This window comes from Canis lupus, chromosome 22 (genome assembly GCF_011100685.1).
Source record: "Canis lupus familiaris isolate Mischka breed German Shepherd chromosome 22, alternate assembly UU_Cfam_GSD_1.0, whole genome shotgun sequence".
Taxonomy (NCBI): Eukaryota; Metazoa; Chordata; class Mammalia; order Carnivora; family Canidae; genus Canis; species Canis lupus.
In genome coordinates, this window is record NC_049243.1 from 47,954,344 (window position 1) to 47,975,419 (window position 21,076).

At 38.0% G+C, this 21,076-nt stretch overlaps 1 protein-coding gene across 1 annotated transcript in view; it reads left to right on the forward strand.

The window, feature by feature from the left end:
• Nucleotides 1–19,251, forward strand: part of RAP2A (RAP2A, member of RAS oncogene family) — a 35,149-nt gene extending 15,898 nt beyond the window's left edge. The window contains exon 2 of the mRNA XM_038569896.1: nt 15,397–19,251. Coding sequence (XP_038425824.1) covers nt 15,397–15,634 — 238 coding nt within the window. The 3' untranslated portion in view covers nt 15,635–19,251. The remainder of the gene's footprint in view (nt 1–15,396) is intronic.
• The last annotated feature ends 1,825 nt before the right edge of the window (nt 19,252–21,076 follow it).

A 21,076-nucleotide genomic window follows, 5' to 3' on the forward strand; every position in this document is an offset into this window, starting at 1 on the left:
ATCATCACAATTAAGATTCTAGAACTGACTTACTAACAGATGGTTTGAGAGAACTTAGAAAAGAATAATTAGCATTTCTGTAGTATTTTACAGTATCCATAATACTTTAATGGCTAATTCATGTAAACTGCTTAGTGCAGTGTCTGGCACCTCCTAAGCCATCTACAGATGCTAGCTATTATTAGTAAAGTCATCGCCATTATTCTCCTCAGCATAATAATAAGATTCATTAATATTTCCATGTCACAAATAAGGAACCTATGGCTCAGAAAGATCACCTGACATCCAAGGGAGCAGAGCCAGACTTTTTCTAGGTTCCCTAAATCCAAATCCAGTTCTCTCTCCCTTATGATACACTCCATCAAGATTTTAGCCAGTGGGCAAATTGTGGTTGACCTTGACTCTTAACCTAAGGATAAGCTTTATCTAGTCATTGCAGAGCCACTGCATATTTTTCTGAGGCAGCAGTTTGGGGGGATGGGGAGAAAACTGTGTGTAGTATTTTAATATAATTACTGTGGAAGTGGCATAAAGAGTAAAATACAGAGGTGAGAAATTGAAGGTGGGATCAGTTATGAGACTTGCATAGCTCAGGCATGAGTTATTTTGGAAATGGAAAGGTTTCTGTAGCAGGAATGCAAACAAAGGGACAGATTTTCTCATGTCCAATAATCCTTGCTCTTCCCATCCTCTGTAATCTATACTAGATCTGTGACAGCCCCTCATCCCAACCCCATCCCCAACTATTAAAGACTGTTTGTTGAAGACTTCTCACTAGCTATTCTCCCTTGCTGGCTCCCAGAGACTTCTTTATAACTGTTTCTAATTTCTTTTAACTTCAATGTGGGTTTGAATCCTGACACTGTCTGTAACCTATCCTTCTCCATTGGCTACTCTTGGGCACCACAACCTCTGCCAATGGTGATAGTTTCCAGCTCTTTCATTGTGCATTTGTTTGGTTTTGTATTTTCCATATGTCACCTGTTACTTCTCCTGGTTCAAATGAGAAAACCTTTTTAATAGACATCACCAATCCATCTTCTGCCACTTGAACCAACCAGTTACAACATGTCATGTGTAACTGATGTATTCTTCCCCTGAGCTCTTTATTGCTGGGGAGAAGAAATCCTAATTCTCTGTTGGTCTGGTAACCCAAGCTTTCTAGAAGTCTAGTGTGTTGGGTTTTGAGGTTTGTTTTTCCTTTCAGTTTTATTTGGTGCTATTTGTATTGTAATTTGAAAAGTAAGAAATACTTTGATATCCTACAGCAATAGTAGAACAACCTCCCAGGACAAATACCTCTCTAATCATAATTTAAAAGTTCTTAAAAAATTTTAGCTCTTCCTAGCTTTGCTTGCATCTTTAAGTCATCTTCAATCAAAGGTAGCTTTTAAGAAGTATTTGTAATTGAACCTTAACTGTGTACCAGATACATACAAGTTTTCATTCATAAACATTTTTGCCCCAAATTCTGAAATGAATAGGTGCCAAGAAGATGTATTCTGTAACTTAATCTGATACAAATGTAGGTAACAGTTCAGATAACTTGCATATCCCTGAGCAGTTGACTCAGTGTGGTCTCTTCAAGGACAATTAGTTGGACCAGTCTTTAAATACACAGGTTTCAGATTAGAACTCTCACTAAAGGTAAAATTCATGTTTTATGTCTGAACACATTTGTTCCTTTGATAGAGGAAAGCTGAGTGTTCTTATATGTATCCAACTTGAATTTTGCCCAATATTTAAATTATGTAGGAAGACCCATACCTTGTTGACAGATTTTAAAATTATCTATTTTGATTTGGTGACCAAATATATATTAAAATACAGATTGAGATTTAGCTACACATTAAAGTATCAAATGTAGACCAGTAACTGCTTTCTTCTGCCTTATTTTGAGTATCTTGAATATGGTACTTAAAAAAAAAATAAGATAATCAACTTAAGGTTTATTCAGATAATTTTTTGCATTTGGTTCTTAAGTGACAAGATTTTAGGCTTCTAGTTATAAAGACTTCCTTACAAAGAACACATTACTGGGATAGAAAAATCTCCATTTCTAATAAATAAAAAGTCAAACTAAATGTGTAGTCATCACTTTATTTCTTTCTTTTTAATATAGACATTTGAAGTGCTGTGGTATCCTAATAAGCCTAAAAAAAACTCTGGTCAGGTGGATCCAATTTACAGATCTGAGAGTGAAGAAAATGTTCAAAATTATTACCATTTTTATTTCCAGCGACATGCACTTTAGTATTAGTATTCCTTACACTTTCAATCTTTAGCCAATTTTGAATATAAATTAAACAGCATAGAACTTGGACAGAAATTTAAAATTGATTAGCTGTGTTCAGCTGAGTAATAAATGATCAACTGAGTCATGCACTTGATGTGCCTTAAACCCCATAGCCATCATGCATGCTCACTCAGGTTGTCTTGAAGGTTATTCTCTGTTCCTATTTTAATGAGGAAATCATTTTTTTTTAAGTTTTTTTTTATGATTTTTTTTGAGAGAGAGCATGAGCAGGGGAGAGGGGGAAGTAGACTCCCCTCTGAGCTGTGAGCCCAATGTGGGGCTCGATCCCATGATCTCAGGATCATGACCTGAGTCAGAGGCAGGCACTTAACTGAGCCACCCAGGTGCCCCAGTGAGGAAACCATTTAGATAATTATCTTGTTTATTGATTGGTTTGGGGTTTGTTTGGGTTTTGTTTTTTGTTTTTTGTTTTTTGTTTTTGCAGTTTCAATTAATTTTTTTTTTATTGAGGTATCACTTCTATGCAATTAAGTGCATACATCTTAGATGTGCAGCTGGATAGATCCTACATGAAGGTGCAGGATGGACATTTCATGCAACAGAGCAGTTTCCCTCCTGGTCTGTCCCTGTCACTTCCATACTCAAAGACTGACACACAGTAGCCATATCTACTCCTGAGCTGCTGGCTCTGTCCCTTGGCATCCTCTTTGTGAGATTCATCCATGTTGCTTATAGCCATAGTTAACTCCCTCCTGAGCTGCAGTAGTCCCCTCCTATGTATACACTATGGTTTTATTCTCTCTCCTGGGCTTGGGCATTTGGGTGGCTTCTAGATAGGGGCTATGATGATAAGGCTGCTGGGAACATTTCAGTACATAACTTTGGCTGCATTTGTATATGCTTTCTTTCGGTGTGTATATGTAGGAATGGAATGATCGGGTCATAAATGCATACATTCAGCAGTCGCAAGTACTGCCAAATGATTTTCCCAAGTAGCTCTCCCAGTTTCCTCTTCCACTGATCTTGGCAGTCTTTTGAATTTTAGCTAATCTGGTAAGGTTCTAGTGGTACTTCGTTGTGGTTTTAGTTTTTGTTTCCCTGGTGTATAATGATGTTGAGCACCTTTTCACATGTTTATTGATAACTTGGGTGTCTTCTTATAAGAAACACCTACAAGTGTTTGTCCATTTAAAAACTATATCATTTTCTTATGTAGAAATTCTTTATACATTCTGGATAGAAATCCTTTGTTAGATACATGTATTGCAAATTCCTTTGCCCAATTTTTGGCTTACCTTTTCACTTGCTTAAGAGTTTGTTTTAATGACATAAATTCTTTTTTTAAAGATTTTATTTATTTATTCATGAGAGACACAGAGAGAGAGAGAGAGAGAGAGAGAGGCAGAGACACAAGCAGAGGGAAGAGCAGGCTCCACGTAGGGAGCCCAACGTGGGGCTCAATCCCGGGTCTCCAGGAGCATGCCCTGGGCTGAAGGCAGGTGCTAAACCGCTAAGCCACCCAGGGATTCCCCAATGACATAAATTCTTAATTTTAATGAGTTTATTCCAATTCATTAATCTTTCCTTTTATGGTTATTTTGTGTGTGTGTGTCCTAATATATTTTTCTAAGATTCTTAAAGAATGTTAAAGTAATAATATAGAAAGAGCTAAAAAAATGTACATTTACAGTGTTGCATAATTACCATCCACAAACTTTCAGAAATAAAATGTCCAAGTGGTAAGAGTTGAAGACTAAAATATCATTCTCTGTTTATTAGTAGTAATTTGAGAATATATAGGAAGACCTTTGATAAGGTAAAATTTGAATGGCAAATGATTTTTATCTTGCAATAGTAAAAGAAACATTTGTGTCTGGAGACAACATACATCTTTAAAGAGACTCACAGGTATTGTCAATAAAGGATAGGTGAAAATCCAGAATAATATTAAGGTAAACATGAAGTAAATAACCTACTGAGTAGGATATTTTAAAAATAAAACTTTTATAGGAAAAAAAAAGTAGCCAGTTCCACATGAAAATCACCATTTTGTAAGCTCGAAGCTAAGAGGAGATGGTCTTTAATGTCTATTAAGAATTCCATGATAAACCAAAATCTTCTTAGTAAGAAGTAGTGATTTGATAACCAGGATCATTTTAAACATGGTCCAGGGAAAGTGTATTAAAAACAGAGTAATAGGGGCACCTACATGGCTCAGTGGTTGAGCGTCTGGCCTTCAGCTCAAGTTGTGATCCTGAATCCTGGGATCAATGTTCCACATTGGGCTCCCCACAGGGAGCCTGCTTCTCCCTCTTCCTGTGTCTCTGCCTCTCTCTCTGTGTCTCTCATGAATAAATTAAATCTTAAAAAAGAAACAGGGTAATAGAAGACAAACAGTTGTTCCTTTTGGGGTTCTTAGGTTCTTAGCCATGAGATAAAACTATACTTGTAAAAACAATAGTTTACCTATGAATCATTTCCAATTTCCTTTTTTTTTTTTTTTTTTTTTTTTTTTTGTCGAAACCACTGCCTGCTCTGTGTCTTTGAACCAGTCCATTAGTATGCCTCGTTGGTGTAAACTACAAATATACTTTATATTTCATTTCTTTCCACTGTCATTGCCATCAACTCAATTCAAGTCCTTGTTGTCTCATGCCTAGAACACTGCAGGTGTCTCCTATCTTCCTGCTACTGTCGTGCCCCCTAAAATCCATTCTCTGCGTGTTAGCCACACTGATCTCTTAACACATATGCCTTGTAAATTGCCTGCTGAAAGGCCTTCAGTGGTATTTTCTTGTTCTTAGAATACTGGCCATTGGTCCTTTTTATCCCTCATGCTCTTTTTTCTTGCTCTTTTTTTTAAAAAACTATTATTTATTTGGCAGAGAGAGGGTGTGTGCACACAAGCAGGGGGAGCAGCAGGCAGAGGGAGAGGGAGAAGCAGACATGCCTGCTGAGCAGGGAGCTGAACTCTGGTCGGGGCTCCATCCCATGACCCTGAGCTCATGACTGGAGCCAAAGTCAGATGCTTAACCATCTGAGCCACCCAGGTGCCCCCCTCTTGCTCTTTATGATATAACCATGGTGGTCTCCTTTTTTTTTGGTTTTTTTTTTTTTTTTTTGGTGGTCTCCTTTTTGTTGGTGAATAAGCCTGCCACTTTCTCACTGCCTATCTTTTACATTTTCTTCTAAAATGTTTAATTCTGGGTTTTTCCCATGCTTCAACTCTGAATCTTCAAGCTTGTGCTTTGATTTCTTCTTCCTGGAAATGCCTTCTTTGATTACCCCTTGTAATTAATATTGGCCTGCCCAAGTTACTACATAATGATCAGGATCCATCTTCTTCATAACAGCCATCACAATCTTTAGTTATATCATCTATTTGTTGATAGTGTTTATCCAACTTGTATATAAACTTCAAGGACCAATCATTTGTCATATATCCCCAGTCCCTCAACAATGCCTAGTAGATACTCAAGAGCTGTATATATTTTTTAAGATTTTATTTATTGATGAGAGACACACAGAGGCAGAAACACAGGCAGAGGGAGAAGCAGGCTCCCTGCAGGGATCCCGATGTGAGACTCAATCCCAGGACCCTGGGATCACTCCCTGAGCCGAAGGCAGACGTTCAACCACTGGGCCACCCAGGCATTCCCCACTCAAGAGCTATATTAATAAAAATCTATGCACCCCAAATTCTTAATGGTATAAAATCTAAACAAGAGTTCAGACAAATGAACTAATTAGTTACAAAAGTAAGGGAAGATTTTTATTAAAAAAAAAAAAAAAAAGATGAAATTTGACCTGAGCTTGGAATGATATTTAGAATTCGATTGATGGAAAGTGATGAATCACTAAACTCTACACCTGAGACTAGTATTAACACTATATGTTAGCTAACTGGAATTTAAGTTAAAACTTGAAAAAAATTTAAAAGTAATAAAAATAATAACAGCAGTTTCATTGGTGGGGACCACTACAGTTAAATGACCACCCTGAACAAAGAAACAATTTAGAGCAGAAGATTCTCTTTGGAAAGTTGTAGGAGATAAGGTTGAATTAGATATGAAGGGCAAGAGTTTGATATAGCTGAAGAACTAAATAGAAGGGTTTGGGTATGACACGGTTCCCAATTGAAAGCTAATGTCAGCCCTGGCAGAGGGGCTATGATTTTTCTCTGTGACCTGCTTTAACTGTGGCTCACAAATTTTGGTGTGTTATATTTTCATTTTCTTTCTATTAAATCTCTTCTGGCTTTCCTTGCGATGTCTTCTTTGACCCATGGATTATTTAAAAGTGGATGGTTCAGTTTCCAAATATTTGTAGATTTTCTATCTTTCTGTTACTGATTAATTCCATTGTGATCTGAGAACATACTTTGTATCATTTCAGTTCTTTGATATTTGTTACAGTTTTTATAGCCCAAATATGGTCTATCTTAGTGAATGTTCCCCACACTTTGGCAAGAAAGTATTCTGCTTTTGTTGAGTGGAGTGTTCTATAAATGTTAATTAGATAAAATTGGCTAATAGCCTTTTGCCCTGCTTCTCACAACTATGGTCATCTTCCTGGCAAAGTGAGCAGAGAGAAAAGAGAAGGAAAAAGAGGGAGATATAGAGATTTCTCATATGACCCCTGACCCCATACATGCATAGCCTCCCACATTATCAACATCTCCCACCAAAGTGATACATTTGTTACAGTTGATGAGCCTACATTGACACATCATAATCTTTCAAAGTCCATGGAGTTCACTCTTACCTTAGAGTTTACTCTTAGTGTTGTACATTCTGTGGATTTAGACAATGTTTAATAACTTGTATCTGTCATTATGGTATCCTACAGAGTATTTTCACTGCTCTAAAGATACTCTGTGTTCCACCTATTTATCCTTTCCTTCTACCCATCCCAGTTCCTGGCAACCACTGATCTTTTAACTGTCTCCATAGTTTTGCATTTTCCAGAATGCCATGCAGCAGAAATCATACAGTGTATAGCCTTTTCACATTGGTTTCTTTCACTTAATAATCTGCATTTAGGGTTCCTCCTGTCTTTTCATTACTTGATAGCTCATTTCTTTCTTTTTAATGCTGAATAAAATCCCATTTTCTGGATAGACTACAGTTTACTTATCCATTCACCTACTGAAGGATATCTTGGTTGCTTCCAAGTTTTGGCAATTTTGGATAAAGTTGCTATAAACATCCATGTGCAGGTGTTTGTGTGGACATAAGTTTTCAGCTCCTATGGTTAGTAAATACCAAGGATTGCTGAATTGCATGGTAAGAGTATGTGTAGTTTTGGAGGAAACTACCAAAATGGCTTTAACAGCTTACATTCCCACAGAATGGGAACAGAACAGGAACAGGAACAGAAATGAGTGAGAGTTCCTGTTGTTTCACATCCTCACCAGCATGTGGTGGTGTCAGTTTTCGGACTTTGGCCACTCTAGTAGGTGTGTAGTGGTATTTCATTGTTGTTTTAGTTTGCATTTCCCTGATGACATAGGATGTTGGAACATCTTTTCATATGTTAATTTGCCATCTGTATATCTTCTTTGATGAGGTGTCTTTTAAGGTCTTGGGCTAGTTTTTTATTGGGTTATTTTCTTATTGTTGAGTTTCAAGACTTCTTTGTATGTTTTGAATTATAATCGTTTATCAGATGTGTCTTTATCAGATGTAAAAATATTTTCTCCCTCAAAAGCTTTTTAATACATTTAAAATGCCTGAGTTGCATTGTCATGATCCATTGGTTCCTCACAAACTATTAGGAATCCATTCTTCTGATACAGTGTCAGCTCTTAATTTCTTGGAAAGCAGATTATCTTTATTAACATTGGAATGGAGTGTCTCTGATAGCTTTGAATATCTTTTTAGTGTCCTTACTCTCCTTGCTTAACTTTTATATTACATTTATAAGTTTCCCTCTGTCTTCTTCAGTATGCATTCTGGAACCAAGAGAAAGTCAGAGTGGAGGAGTGTGGTTTCCTTTCATTATTCAAGCTAAATTACCAGAAATGCCCTTTTAAGATGAAATGTTTAGTCACTTCAAAACAAGTCAGTCTAGAGGAAGAGAGCGGCCTTACTTAGCTCATGTTTTCCATCCTTGGAAGTATTGATGTTTCATGCTAGCAAACTGTGGTAGGAACTGTCACCTCCTCGCCAAAAACAATCCTTTTTCTTCAGGACTGCTGTAATACTTTACAGAAAGATTAAAAATATCAATCCCAAGGGTGGGGAAACAGACACTCTAATTTAAGCACTATTGGTTGAAGTATCAATTTTGGGATGTCAGTTAACACTGTGTGTGTGTGTGTGTGTGTGTACACACGTGTGCTAATTTAGAAATGTGATTTTTCTGGTTCAAAAGTCATGCCACACTCACGCAAATATACCTTTGAGATGGAAATCACACTTCTAGGTGTAGTTCATCAGATTGCTGTTTGTTAGTTAAAAAAAAAAAAAAGGTGGGGGGGGGGGAATGGGAACCGTTTCTATGTACCAGTAGGGAAGGAATAATTAAATTATAGTACAGCTACAATATAGAACCTATAATATGTAATACTCCTTAGCCATTAATAGAATGTATATCATTTATTGAAATAGAAATTTCCATGATATCAAGTGAAAATATCAAGCCACTGAATATAATTAGTATAATCCCCTTTTACAAGAATTTATGTCTATGTTTATAAAGATTCGTACAGGAAAAGAATCTGGAAGGATAGATACCAAAATATATTATTCTCGTGGAAATGGGATTTAAAACGTTTTTCATTTCCCTCTTTACCTATTTAAATATTGCTAGAGATTTTTATCATTATGTATTATGGTTGACCCTTAACCAGCACAGATTTGAACTGTGTGGGTCCACTTATATGCAGATATTTTTCAATAAATACAGTATAGTAAATGTAAATGTATTTTCTTTTTAATGAGTTTCTTAACATTTTCTTTTTCTAGTTTATTATAAGAATTCAGTATATAATATATATAACATACAATGTATGTGTTAAGCAACTGCTTATGTTATTGGTAAGGCTTCCAGTCAACAGTAAGCCTACTAGCAGTTGTTTTTGAGGAGTCAAAAGTTATATGCAGTCATTTGCCGTCTTCCCACATTGTTCAGGGTCAGCTGACCTTATTTAATCTGACCAAGGAGAGGGGAAAGAAAACCTACTTTCATTTTGGAGAAAAGAAAAGATTTCTATATTCAAAACGGTAAAAGAAATAGAACCTATGAGAAGGGCCCAGATGTTACAAATGACAGCTCATGAGTTGGGGATAAAGTTTTTAACATTGACTTTTTAATGCTAATGTTTAACAGAACTGACAGAAAGGACAGAACGGGTTGTTTGAAATATGAGTTCTGCATCACTAATGATGTTCAGATAGAACCATTTGGTAAGGTTGTCATGGAAGTGATTGGAGCATCGAATGGTTTGACATTTTGCCTTGAGACTCTCTTGGTAGATGAGATTTTTAACATGGGTAGAAGGTTGAATAAGGGCACCTATAAAAATCTTTCTGATGTTCATTCCTAAACTCAGAATTGTATTTCAACCTGCTTGTGAAAAAGTGGCTAGGAAGAGAAGCAGCATGATAAAATTCACGTGAGGCATGACCTTCTTTTAATACGCTACCATACAACATCCTCGAAAGGGAGTTAAAGGAGCTGACAGGAATGGTTTCTGTCTACAACTTATCACTGGTGAAGAAATGAAGGGAAGAAGGAACTGATTCTGAACTTGCCACAATAGAAAACCATGAACTGTATAAATACAATATTATTTGAGATCATGAAACCAATTAGGCCTTTGATTTCTAAACCCTGCTGAACCTCACAATTAGTCTTCAGAGCTTACACATACAGTACATATTTTTTCATAGGCTCTTTGGGGGTCCTGATCCCACAGATTCAGATTCAGTAGCTCTGGAGTAGGGCCTGGGGATCAGTATTTTTTAATTCTTAAGTTATATTGGTGATTGGCCAAGTTTAGACACAACCATAAATAAAATACACATATACACATATCAGGGAAGTTACCAAAAAAGGGGAGAAAACAAAGACCATTGGAAATATCAAATGTGTTGAACTATTCACAAAGCTGCCTCACTGAGAAGCCTGTCAGCAATCTACAGCAAAGTGATACTCCAGTCTATATTTTTGATGTTCCATTCAGTGCATTGAACAGAGCTGCTTAAAAGAACTAACTTACCAATACGTTATGTAATCATGCTCGTGGATGCAATAAACAACGTGAAAATGCATGTTGATAAAACGTGTGTGTCTGCAGACTCTTAAAGTTGTTTGATCTGCATCACCATAACCCTGGTCATGCTCTTAAAGGAAACGTCAAGGAAGATACACTAAAGTCGAGGAGAAACCAGCTGATTGATGTTTAAGACGTAGACAGGGTGGTATCCTGCTCGTGATCAGGTTCACAGTAATACATATACTGAACGGCTTTGGAATCCATCTTCAATTTCACTCCCAAATTATGTTAGTTAGACAAGGGGGAGTAGAAGGCAACTTGTAACACTATTAACGAATCTAGAATATGAAATGAGAGGAATTGCCATCAGCTGCTATGCAAGTGCCTGGTCTTCCTAGATAGTGTAATTGACCCTGTTATAAATGGCACATTTGTCTTCCAAGGCCACTCTGCCACCCAGACTTGCAAGGTCTGTTTAGCTGCCAGTGAGCTAGTTCCCTGCACTACGAGGCTTCAGGCCACAGGAGCTGTGGGAGGTTCTACAGACGGAACCCGCAGGCCGTGTGCAGGCCCTGAACCACCCCGGATGCTCCCCTGGCTTTCACATTGTCTCCTGCATGTCCTTCTGGAATGTTCTTTCCCAGGCACCTGCCCAGCAAACTCCCCTTACTCTCCTTCTTGCTCACATGCCACCTTCCCAATGAGGCCCACCCTCATCATCTAACTTAAAATTGCACCTTGTGCCCCCAGTCCCTGCCCGGACCCCCATTTTCCTTTCTGCGGGACACTTAACACCTTTCAGTAATTATTTGCTTCGTGTCAGATGTCTGTCTCTGCTAGATTGTCATCACTTTGAGGGCAAAGATCTTTGTTTCGTCCGTTGATGTATCTTAAGTGCCTAGAATAGCATCTGGCACATAGTAGGCTCTTACTCAAAGAGTTATATGTTAAGTACATGTATGAATGTATATATGATGCATTGATCATTTATCGCTAGTTATTTAAGCTGTGCAGGCAGCTTTCATCAGAGCCTTCCATGTTCCCTTGGCTAAAACCATCCCGCAGCCAAGGTCCTGAGCCCCCGCACACTGGCAGGGACCGCTCCCCTGGTAGAGTTGGAAGTCTCTACTGCTTGGTGTCTTGTCCCCACGAGATCTGAGGCAACTTCCCCCACATTTTGGCTTTTGTTCTCCTGTATACTTTCACACCCCTTGTAAAGATCAGCCTGTTGGGGTTGTGCTTAGAACAGTACTAAAGCTCTCAGCAATCACTCGGTAAATGATTATGTATTGATTATCAGTGGTGGCCCACTGCGTTCTGATTTTTAGTTTAAGAGCACCTTAGGAATTCTCTAGTCCAGCTCCTCTAATAGTTCAAGAACCTGGAGAACCAGGAGATTAAGTTCATTTTCCAAATTCACCAGACAAGCTGGAAGCAGTTCTGGAACTGGAGTCCGGGTCTGGGGTCATGTGTCTGTTTTTTTAGTACACTGTTTTGCTACAGCAAGGGAGGAAGGTTTCCCCGTGCCCTCCTCTCCTCTGTCAACACAAGGCACCTCTTCTTTCTTCTTTCCTTTTGCTTTCTCACCCACCTTTTTCCTTAAAGAGGATTTGGTTTCTCCAAATCTTACCCCTACATCTAGGACCCATTTTGTCATCCCAACCCAAAGCCTGGAGCTTGCTTCCCCACAGATACCCATATTTGGAGAAGGCTTTCCTGCTTTGCTTGTTGCCTGCTAACCTCATGCTCATGCCTGGCAGGGGGGAGGAGAAAGGGGGAAACCTGGTTGGTGGCAGGTGGCTGCGCATTCCTTAACTTAGGGTCAGTCTGTTCTGCCTGCCTGTCCAGGAGCTCCTCACCTCCATCAGCTTCTCTTGTGTCTGACACTTGGAGATGCAGCAGTCTCCCAGCAGTGGGCAGGAGGGGAAAGAAGTACTGCCCTGCATTTATGTAGTATTTGGATGCTTCTAGGTGATCTCTTTAGCTTTACAGCAACCCATGTGTTAAGTGGGAACAGATACTCTTACTCCTTTTTTACTGACAAGGAAGTGAAATACAGGTGAATAGAGTAAATGCTTTGCTCGCAGCCTCAGTGGCAGGGCTGGAAGCTGAGCCTCCGAATCCTGGTTCAGAATCTTTTCTACCGTGTCATATTTTAATGTTAACAGAAAGAGCCAGAATTTCTCACTGTCTGCTCTTCTGAAACGTACCTAATACCTTTTTTCCTGAAGACCTTACCCAGTCTTTGAAAGTCTTCTGAGGATATCAGTCGATTTCTCTACGAATTTTAGCATGTTGGTCTTAGCAAAGATCACTGACAATTCAAACAATGATGTAATGGGCAGGTTCTCTGATACTAACTAAATTGTCATCTTCATTTGACAATTCTTAAATGCTGTCACATAAGGACCTATGTTTGCAGGGTTGTGGTTGCCCTTTTGAGAATCTGTTGGTAACATTTATTTGGATTCTTGATTCAAACAGTGTATCATACAGAATATAATGATTCAATATTTTTACAAGTTTTGAAAATCCACATATTTGTAGTTTTTAATTAGAAGTGTAAGAAGTCTTTCTTTACATAGGAAGCATACTGTATTTAAACTAAAAATATTCTCTAAAATGTTTATTTCTTAGCTAATAATAGAAAATGATGTCTAATCACTTTCCTTTTTAAGTCTTGTAAACAGAGATTGAAATTAATTTTAACCTAATTAAATCTAACCAATACGTTTACTCAATTATATTAATGTTTATGTTACCTCAGGCCAAACCAAGTGTTCTAAAACACACTGTGGCATATATACTCTCATAAGAAAAATGAAATGCAGTTATATCTTTGCAAGTAAAATAAGGTAGTGACATTGTCCTGATATGACTGGCAGTGTTAGCTCCTGCCAAGCTTCTCTGCACAGCAGGTCAAGAGGGCTTGTATGCAAAGCAGCTGATACACCGTGGCTGTAATGCAGCTTCATCTTGCTGCCATTTGTCCTTTGAGAGGCCACAGGGCACACGTAAATGTTGGTAGGTAAGAATCCTAGAAGATGGGGAAAACTCTTGTGTCATATGTCCAGAGCGCTCAGTATGGTGAGGCCAGAAAGCAGAAGGCACGAGTAGTATACCATAAATTCATAAAAGTCATTGATAGAAATCGGAGTTGTCCAAGTCCGTTTCCTGCAGAGTAACAGTTCTAGATTTACCTTTGATACTGCTATCTCCCCCACATTTTTAAATTTTTATGTTTCAGATTGCTAAGTGGCACACCACCTGGAGCATGCCCTCTTGTTGAAACCATTCTCAGTTTGATCTAGTGCCAATGAAAAAAGTGAGACTCTGTTGGAAATATAATTTATTCTACAAATTAGAATGAGAGGAAAGACCCGTTTTAACAGAATGATAAAATTGTGGAAGTATTCTCACGAATATTAACCACCCACCCTTACTCAGTTTCCTGAATGATAAAGACTCTGTCTCGCCCCAGTGAAGTCTTGACCCACATGACTGTTTTGTCTTAAGAGATTAGCTGTGTCCAGTCACATTTGTTGTTGCTTGTGTGCAACTTTGCGGTTTACTTCTTTGATAAATTAGAGATGCATTTTGCTTAGGGGACAGCACACACACACACACACACACACACGTTGATTTATACTATAAAATCATGAGAAGCTTTTAAAATGATGTTTAAAGTAAACCTAATAGCCTTATGAAAATATATTAGCAACATTTCATAGAACAAACATAAATGAAAATAGTAAATAAACATGCAGAGTAGCACCATGTATTTTTACAAGGTAAGAAAGCATTGTAAAGAGAATCATCTGTAGGTACCAAAATGATGTAGGGCCTTTTTTCTTTCTTCCTTTCATACCTTTTGTTATCCTTATTGGTTGAGGCTTTTCCAAATGCCATAACTCACAGACACCTTATGTTAGTCTATCTGGCTGTATAACAGAAATACCATAGACCGTGTGGCTTAAATAATTGGAGTTCATTTCTCTCAGTTCTGGAGGCTGGAAGTCCCAGATGAAGCCTCAGGCAGATTCCATTTCTGGTGAGGGCCTGCTTCCTTAGTTCATAGACTCATCTTTATGCTGTGTCTTCACACAGTGGTAGAGGAAAGGGAGTATTCACCTATCTCTCTTATATATCAAGGGGCACCAGTCCCCTTCATAACCTACTCACCTCCCAAAGTCCCAACCTCTTAAAATCCCAGTGGGGCTTAGGTTTCAACATATAGCATAGAGGACAGGGGCACAAACCTTCATTCTATGACATACCTATTCTGATTAGGAAGGAAAAGAAGAGACAACATCAATAAAGCTAATGATTGAAATGTTTAATCCTTGTCAGGCTGAAAAGAACCATGATCGTCTTTCAACTGGCTAATCTAGACAGTTTTATAAAGGGATAGAATGTAATTGTTTTATTTGATAGTTTCCATCCTATTGATTTCTCCTATTTTTTCCTTGGGAACTATTTGAACATGACCAGTGTGTGTATTTGTGGAACAGAGTAAAATGCTGACAATTATAAACTATTTACTCAGTAGAGCTATTACCTCATCAACTGAAATTTGAGTAAGCATCTCCTAGAATGAAAAAAAGTTTAAATTAATCCACCTCACAGGATTTATTCTGAAATTCTGAGAATAATTTTCCAAATATATCTGGAAAGGTAAATTGATTTTAAAAGATGTATAATTGATGAATTAACCTCATTTCAGAAAAACCATTTATGATTCACTGTAAGAGCAGCTCCTAAATGCCCTCAGGTAGATGTCAAGGCAAGTGGAGCAAATAATTTTTCATGCAACTAAGGAGAATATTTTTAGCAGAAAAGGAAAGAAAGGAAATACGTTTTAGCCGTCGAACTTTGCACTCACTTCTACAATTCACATGTTGCGTTTACTCCCTTGTAGGTATGAGAAAGTGCCAGTCATCTTGGTTGGGAACAAAGTGGACCTGGAAAGTGAGAGAGAAGTGTCATCCAATGAAGGCAGAGCCCTTGCGGAAGAGTGGGGCTGCCCCTTTATGGAGACTTCTGCTAAGAGCAAAACGATGGTGGATGAACTCTTTGCAGAAATCGTGAGGCAGATGAACTATGCTGCACAGCCTGATAAGGATGACCCGTGCTGTTCTGCATGTAACATACAATAGCATTCACACATGGCTGTCCTGGACGGGACTTGCCCAGTACCATAGGCGACACACACCTCGTCCGCCCGACCACAGAGCTTGCAGGACGTGTGCTGTGAATCTACAGTGAGATAGCAGCCCTCATTCAGCATTGAGCAGTGATTGTCAGTCGATATCTCTGAGTAACGTTTGGGTTCAGCAACCACAGTCTTCACTATGGTCCTCAGCCTCCTGTATGCACCTGCAACTTTAAGGCATAGCCAATCGATCTACAGGGTGATCTCCTTTTGAAAGCTTATGATGGCATTGTCACAGAGTTGACAGAAGCAACTATTGTATAAATTAAAATAATCACGAGAAAACAGAAGAATCCCTATGACCACTTGCAGTTAAAATATTTTGTCTTCTTTAAAAAAAAAATAAGTAAAGGAGAAATATTTTCCTATGAGAGTACTGAATTTCAGGACTTGAGATAGTGCTTCTAACCAATGTATTCCATCAAGTAGGATAATAACAGCTGACCTGCCAACAGCATTACAGGGAGAGAATCTTTCCTGAGCTGACGTATCCCTGTTTCTCAAAATTGATGCCTAATTGTAGATGTTATCCTAATTTGTGACGCAGAACTAACTCGTGCATCAATCCTTGATAGAGCAGAAGTCAGAACAGGTTGTGTAAGAATACAATCTGGCTTTAGAATGTGTGAAATCACCTGCTTTGCCATAGAAGATGGAAGCTCTCACAAGGGTTTGATCCGCATTAAAACCCCAAACCCACCCTCTGTTAACAAACCAGGGATGGTCTTAATTACTTTACTGAACAAGAAGGAAGCAACTGTAATGGGAAGATTGCCTAGCCTTACTCACAAGAAGCGTTCTGGTAGATTAGTTAACTATAGTACCATCGTGTAAGGAAAATGAAGCCATGTTGCATCCACATGTTCCCATTTGCAGAAACCTCACAGGACAGTACAAGTATCTTGCATTTTTACGTTTGTTAAAGCAGCAAATTCCTTCTTGCCTTTAAGGGCTATGGTTGTGGTGTGATTCTTGGCTAACCTTTCAAAATCCAGTTTGCTATAGCAGAGCTTTATTGCAGGCATCTAAAAATTGAATAACCATGTGAAATAATTTGGGCTCAAAAGTAGAACATAAATTATAGAGTGGAAGGCAAGGGACAAAAAAACCCTTTTATCTTTAATTTTCCTGGGGAATTATATAAAGATTTTCTTACAACAATTTTGCCCTGATTACTGAAGTGGCAAATAAAGCTAGAGCGAATATTTTGTTTTGGAAAGGTGCTCAAGCTCTGACATTTTTGGTTTCCATAGCCGTGAAGTATTTATTATTTGCATGACTAATGGCACAGGAAAAACCTATTCATAAGTTTTACAATCAAGTGTAGAAGGGTTTTCAGCAAACTTCAGAGTTATAAGTGCTGAAGAGAGTATCTTGAGCTAATCCTCTGAAGATAAATTTGGCCTTCAGAACTCAGTATCACTAAGCCTGCGATCTGCGTACTTGCCCCACACTTTGTTGGTTTCACACACTTGTGCAAGTAACCTCTGGTCTTATGTGTGTACCTGAGAGAAGAGTGTGTGTGTTTGTGTGTGCATGTGTGTTTATTGTTCCTAAGAATTTGGCACAAGTCAGAGATAATTGCCTATACTGAGAATCCGTACTGCGGAATATAGTGTATCAAAAGCCTTTTTTTTCTTTTAAATTATTTGTGTGGTTTTTTTACACATTATTTGGAATCATTGCTAGCCCCCAAGTGTTTAGTGAACTGGCATTGAGCTGAGAGGATAGCAAAAAAGATGGACAGTACCCTTCACAGATGAGAAAACAGGTATGTGGGTACCACCAGGCCGGGATTATCAAAAATCTTTGAATTGTGAATATTTGCATCCTTCAATATAGTTTTTTGTTTGTTTGTTTGTTTGTTTTTTATAACCCCCAATTGTGAAGCACCTTGTTTACAGGACAGAAAGTTCTAACCAATTTCCTTGAAACCAGTTCCTGTCTGTAACAGTTGATTCGACTCAAAACATTTAGAGAAATCAGAGATTCAAGAAGTATGATTTTATCTACAGAAATAGAAATCTGTCAGTGAAGCGGTTGAGATTTGAAGCCTCTAACTTCTCAGAATGAGTTTTTTTTTTAGATTTCCGTATTTAACAGCAATTTATGACAACTAAGATGACATATTAAAAACATCTGTAAAGACTACAGTTTTACATTATGGATCGCTATGCAGACAAGAAAAAGAAGTTAAATAATACGAAAGGTATGGCGAAAACATAAGGTGGAAAAAGATTATCTACAAATTCAGATTTTCGTTTGAAGTGTTTGTGTCAGACAAGTAGGCAGGCTTTTACTGTACAGATGTTAATAAGAACCAATTTGGCTGCTTGATCAGTGTTTCCACACAGCCCTTCGTGTTTAGGTGACAAAGCATCAAAGATACCCAGAAACATGGGAACCCTCTCGTGCTTTTACTGTTGGTGTTTCATCTGGTATGAATATAACTCAGTTTGAATGAATGTGTTTGTTGAGATGTTAATAACAAGCTGAAGAACAGGAGGATTAAATGTGTTGGCACACGAAGTCACAGTGGCTACAGAGAAAAGTCGGTGACCTTGCGTCGCGATGGATTTTATGCCCTGATCAGACTAGCAACTAGATAAGTGAAAGTTTTCTAACATGCCTTAAAAAATGTTATGGTTTGATCCAAAGACCCACTTTTTCTTTAGCTGTTTGTTTTCATTTTGTCTCGTTTAACTTTAAGCAAAGGCAGTGTTTTTTAAAAATTATTTTTTCTCTTCTGTTGCAGCAGCTTTGGGGTGGGGGGGGCTGGGCGGGGTGGTTCTTTTTTAAGCTGTGATAGTGATGGTAACTGACGCCTTTCATTCTGTTCGATTTACACCGAACAAGCCAGCATCTGATCAAAAGCATTACCTAAAATCTTCCTTAAACTATTGAAAGGTGCTTTGATGATTTTCTCCTTTGGTTTGTAGAATTAGAACTGAGCTTTTGACAAAGCGCTTAGAGTTGCCATCACTTTTCTGTGGTCAAACTACTGATACTTGCTTTTCTTTATAAGGAAATATTGCCTAAGGATGTCTGCTGTTTGTTTTCAGAAGTTTTCCAGTGGGAATGCTGTCTGCGTTATGTCTGAATGTGCAAGTGCGTATTTTGTTTGTTGCTGTTGGTTTTTGTTGTTTTGTTTTGTTAGATGTTCCTCTCACTAGCCTTGTGTTCGCACTGGTAAGCTTTACTTGTCTCCTTTGCCAATCAAATGTTAAAGACTATGGGGGTCTTTTTTTTTTTTTTTAATTAACGTGTCATTGTGCATCTATTAAATCTTGATCAGGGTTTCAAGAATGACTGCAGTGGGTTTTGGAAACAGACTTATCATTATTGATTTGGGGTTTCCCAGAGCTATAGTTCACAGTTAATTGTTGAGCTCTAATACAACTGACCATTTAAAATTGAACAACGGTTTATTGTTTTGTAACAATGTCAGTTGTTAAACCTTGACATTTCGATTAAAACATGAATTGTAGTTATAACTCAATGCAAATTCAACAGTTGTATTTGGAGTTAAATTATTTTAACAAATAAATTTATTTAATGAAACTTCCTGTGGATTTGTTTGGTTCGGTTTGGTTTTGTACATGTTTGTGAGGGAAATGTGTTCAATATGTAGGAAAACAACTAAAACTTGCCATGGAATGAATTTAATACTCATGATAGAAAAATATTCAAGCTGAATTAAATTGAGAATGCATCGTATAAAAAGGGAGGTTATTAAATCATGTTCATACCCCTTAAAAATAATAACACAAGAAAGACTTTAAAATCAGTAATTATAAATATAAACTTATCTCCATAAATAGTATTTTATGTTTTTTATGATAGCTAATTTGAAGTCTCAGTGCCAATGTGAACAGAATTGTTCTAGATAATTAATATTAATTAGCAGTTGCTCTGTGGTCCTGCTAGTATCACTAAAAATGTATCTGTGTCCTTCTGTTGATGGGTCAGGGCTGTCTTTTTGTTTAGGTCTTGTGGATTTTAAGGTACCAGAAGCTGGAGGTTGCTGCTCTGGAGGGCTGGAGGGCCTGCCTGTTCTATATGGGGCCCTGTGAATGTTGACAGATGCTGTTAATTATGTACAGCCTTCAGCTGCTCCGATAAGGAGCCCATTCATTCCCTAAGCCAATTTAAACTATGCCTTTTGGTTATGTTGCCTTCAAACTCTGTTGAAATCCTCTGGCAACATTCCATCAGTTTAGAGGCTTCATTGTTTTAGAATATAAGAATAATTTGAATGAATATAACAGAGGCACTGTAGATAGAATCTCAAATATTTAAAGGAAAATGTGCCTATACTTTAGCATAATAAATAAATATCTGCTGGTTAGCTTCATCATCTCATTTGAAGCATTTGTTGAAGTATTTAAATCTATTGAATTCTGATTTTTTTAAGATTTTATTTATTTATTCATGAGAGACACAGAGAGAGAGGCAGAGACACAGGCAGAGGGAGAAGCAGGCTCCATGCAGGAAGCATGATGTGGGACTCGATCCCAGACTCCAGGATCATGCCCTGGGCCGAAGGCAGGCGCCAAACCGCTGAGCCACCCAAGGACACTCTGAATTCTCATTTCAATTGGGAGAAGATCTTTATTGCAGAAAAGCAGTATTTTGAGCAAGTACTTTGAAGCAGGTTGCACTGTTTGATTGTTAGAAGTCCATGAATGGAAATATGCGTAGCTGGAGCAATAAAGGGCCACCAAGTTTGGAACCCATCTGCCCCCCAGGACCTGTGAAGCACAGAAAATGGTCACAAACTCCCTAAAAAAGCTAACAACGTGTTTGTTAATTTTCAAAATATATGTTAACATATAAATACTAATAGAGCAGGGATGCCTGGGTAGATCAGTTGACTAAGTATCCAACTCTTACTTTCAGCTCAGCCATGATCTGAAGGTTGTGAGACTGAGCCCCAAGTCAGACTCCATGGTGGGTGTGGAGCCTGCGTAAGATTCTCTCTCTCCATCTCTGGCCCTCCACCCATCCACCCCTGTGTGCACCACATGCTCTCTCTCTCTGTCTCTCTCTCTCTCTGTCTCTCTCTCTCAAAAAAAAAAAAATTTATATATATATATATATATATATATATATATATATATAAACATAGTGACACTTCATTCGTTAAATAGATAACTGGCTTCACATTTTTTAAATATTAGTTTTTTCCTGCTTTTGATTTATTTTTTCTTTGAGGTTTTTGAAAGATTTGCTGCTCTAACAGGTAAGGTGATGTGTTATTTCTTTTGATACTTCCTTACAACAGTAGTCCTCATGTTACCTTCTACAGATTCCTCCAAGGCTTATTAGTGAAGAAAAAGGTAGAAGACTATGTGCTTGACAGATTAAACACAAAGACCTATTTAGT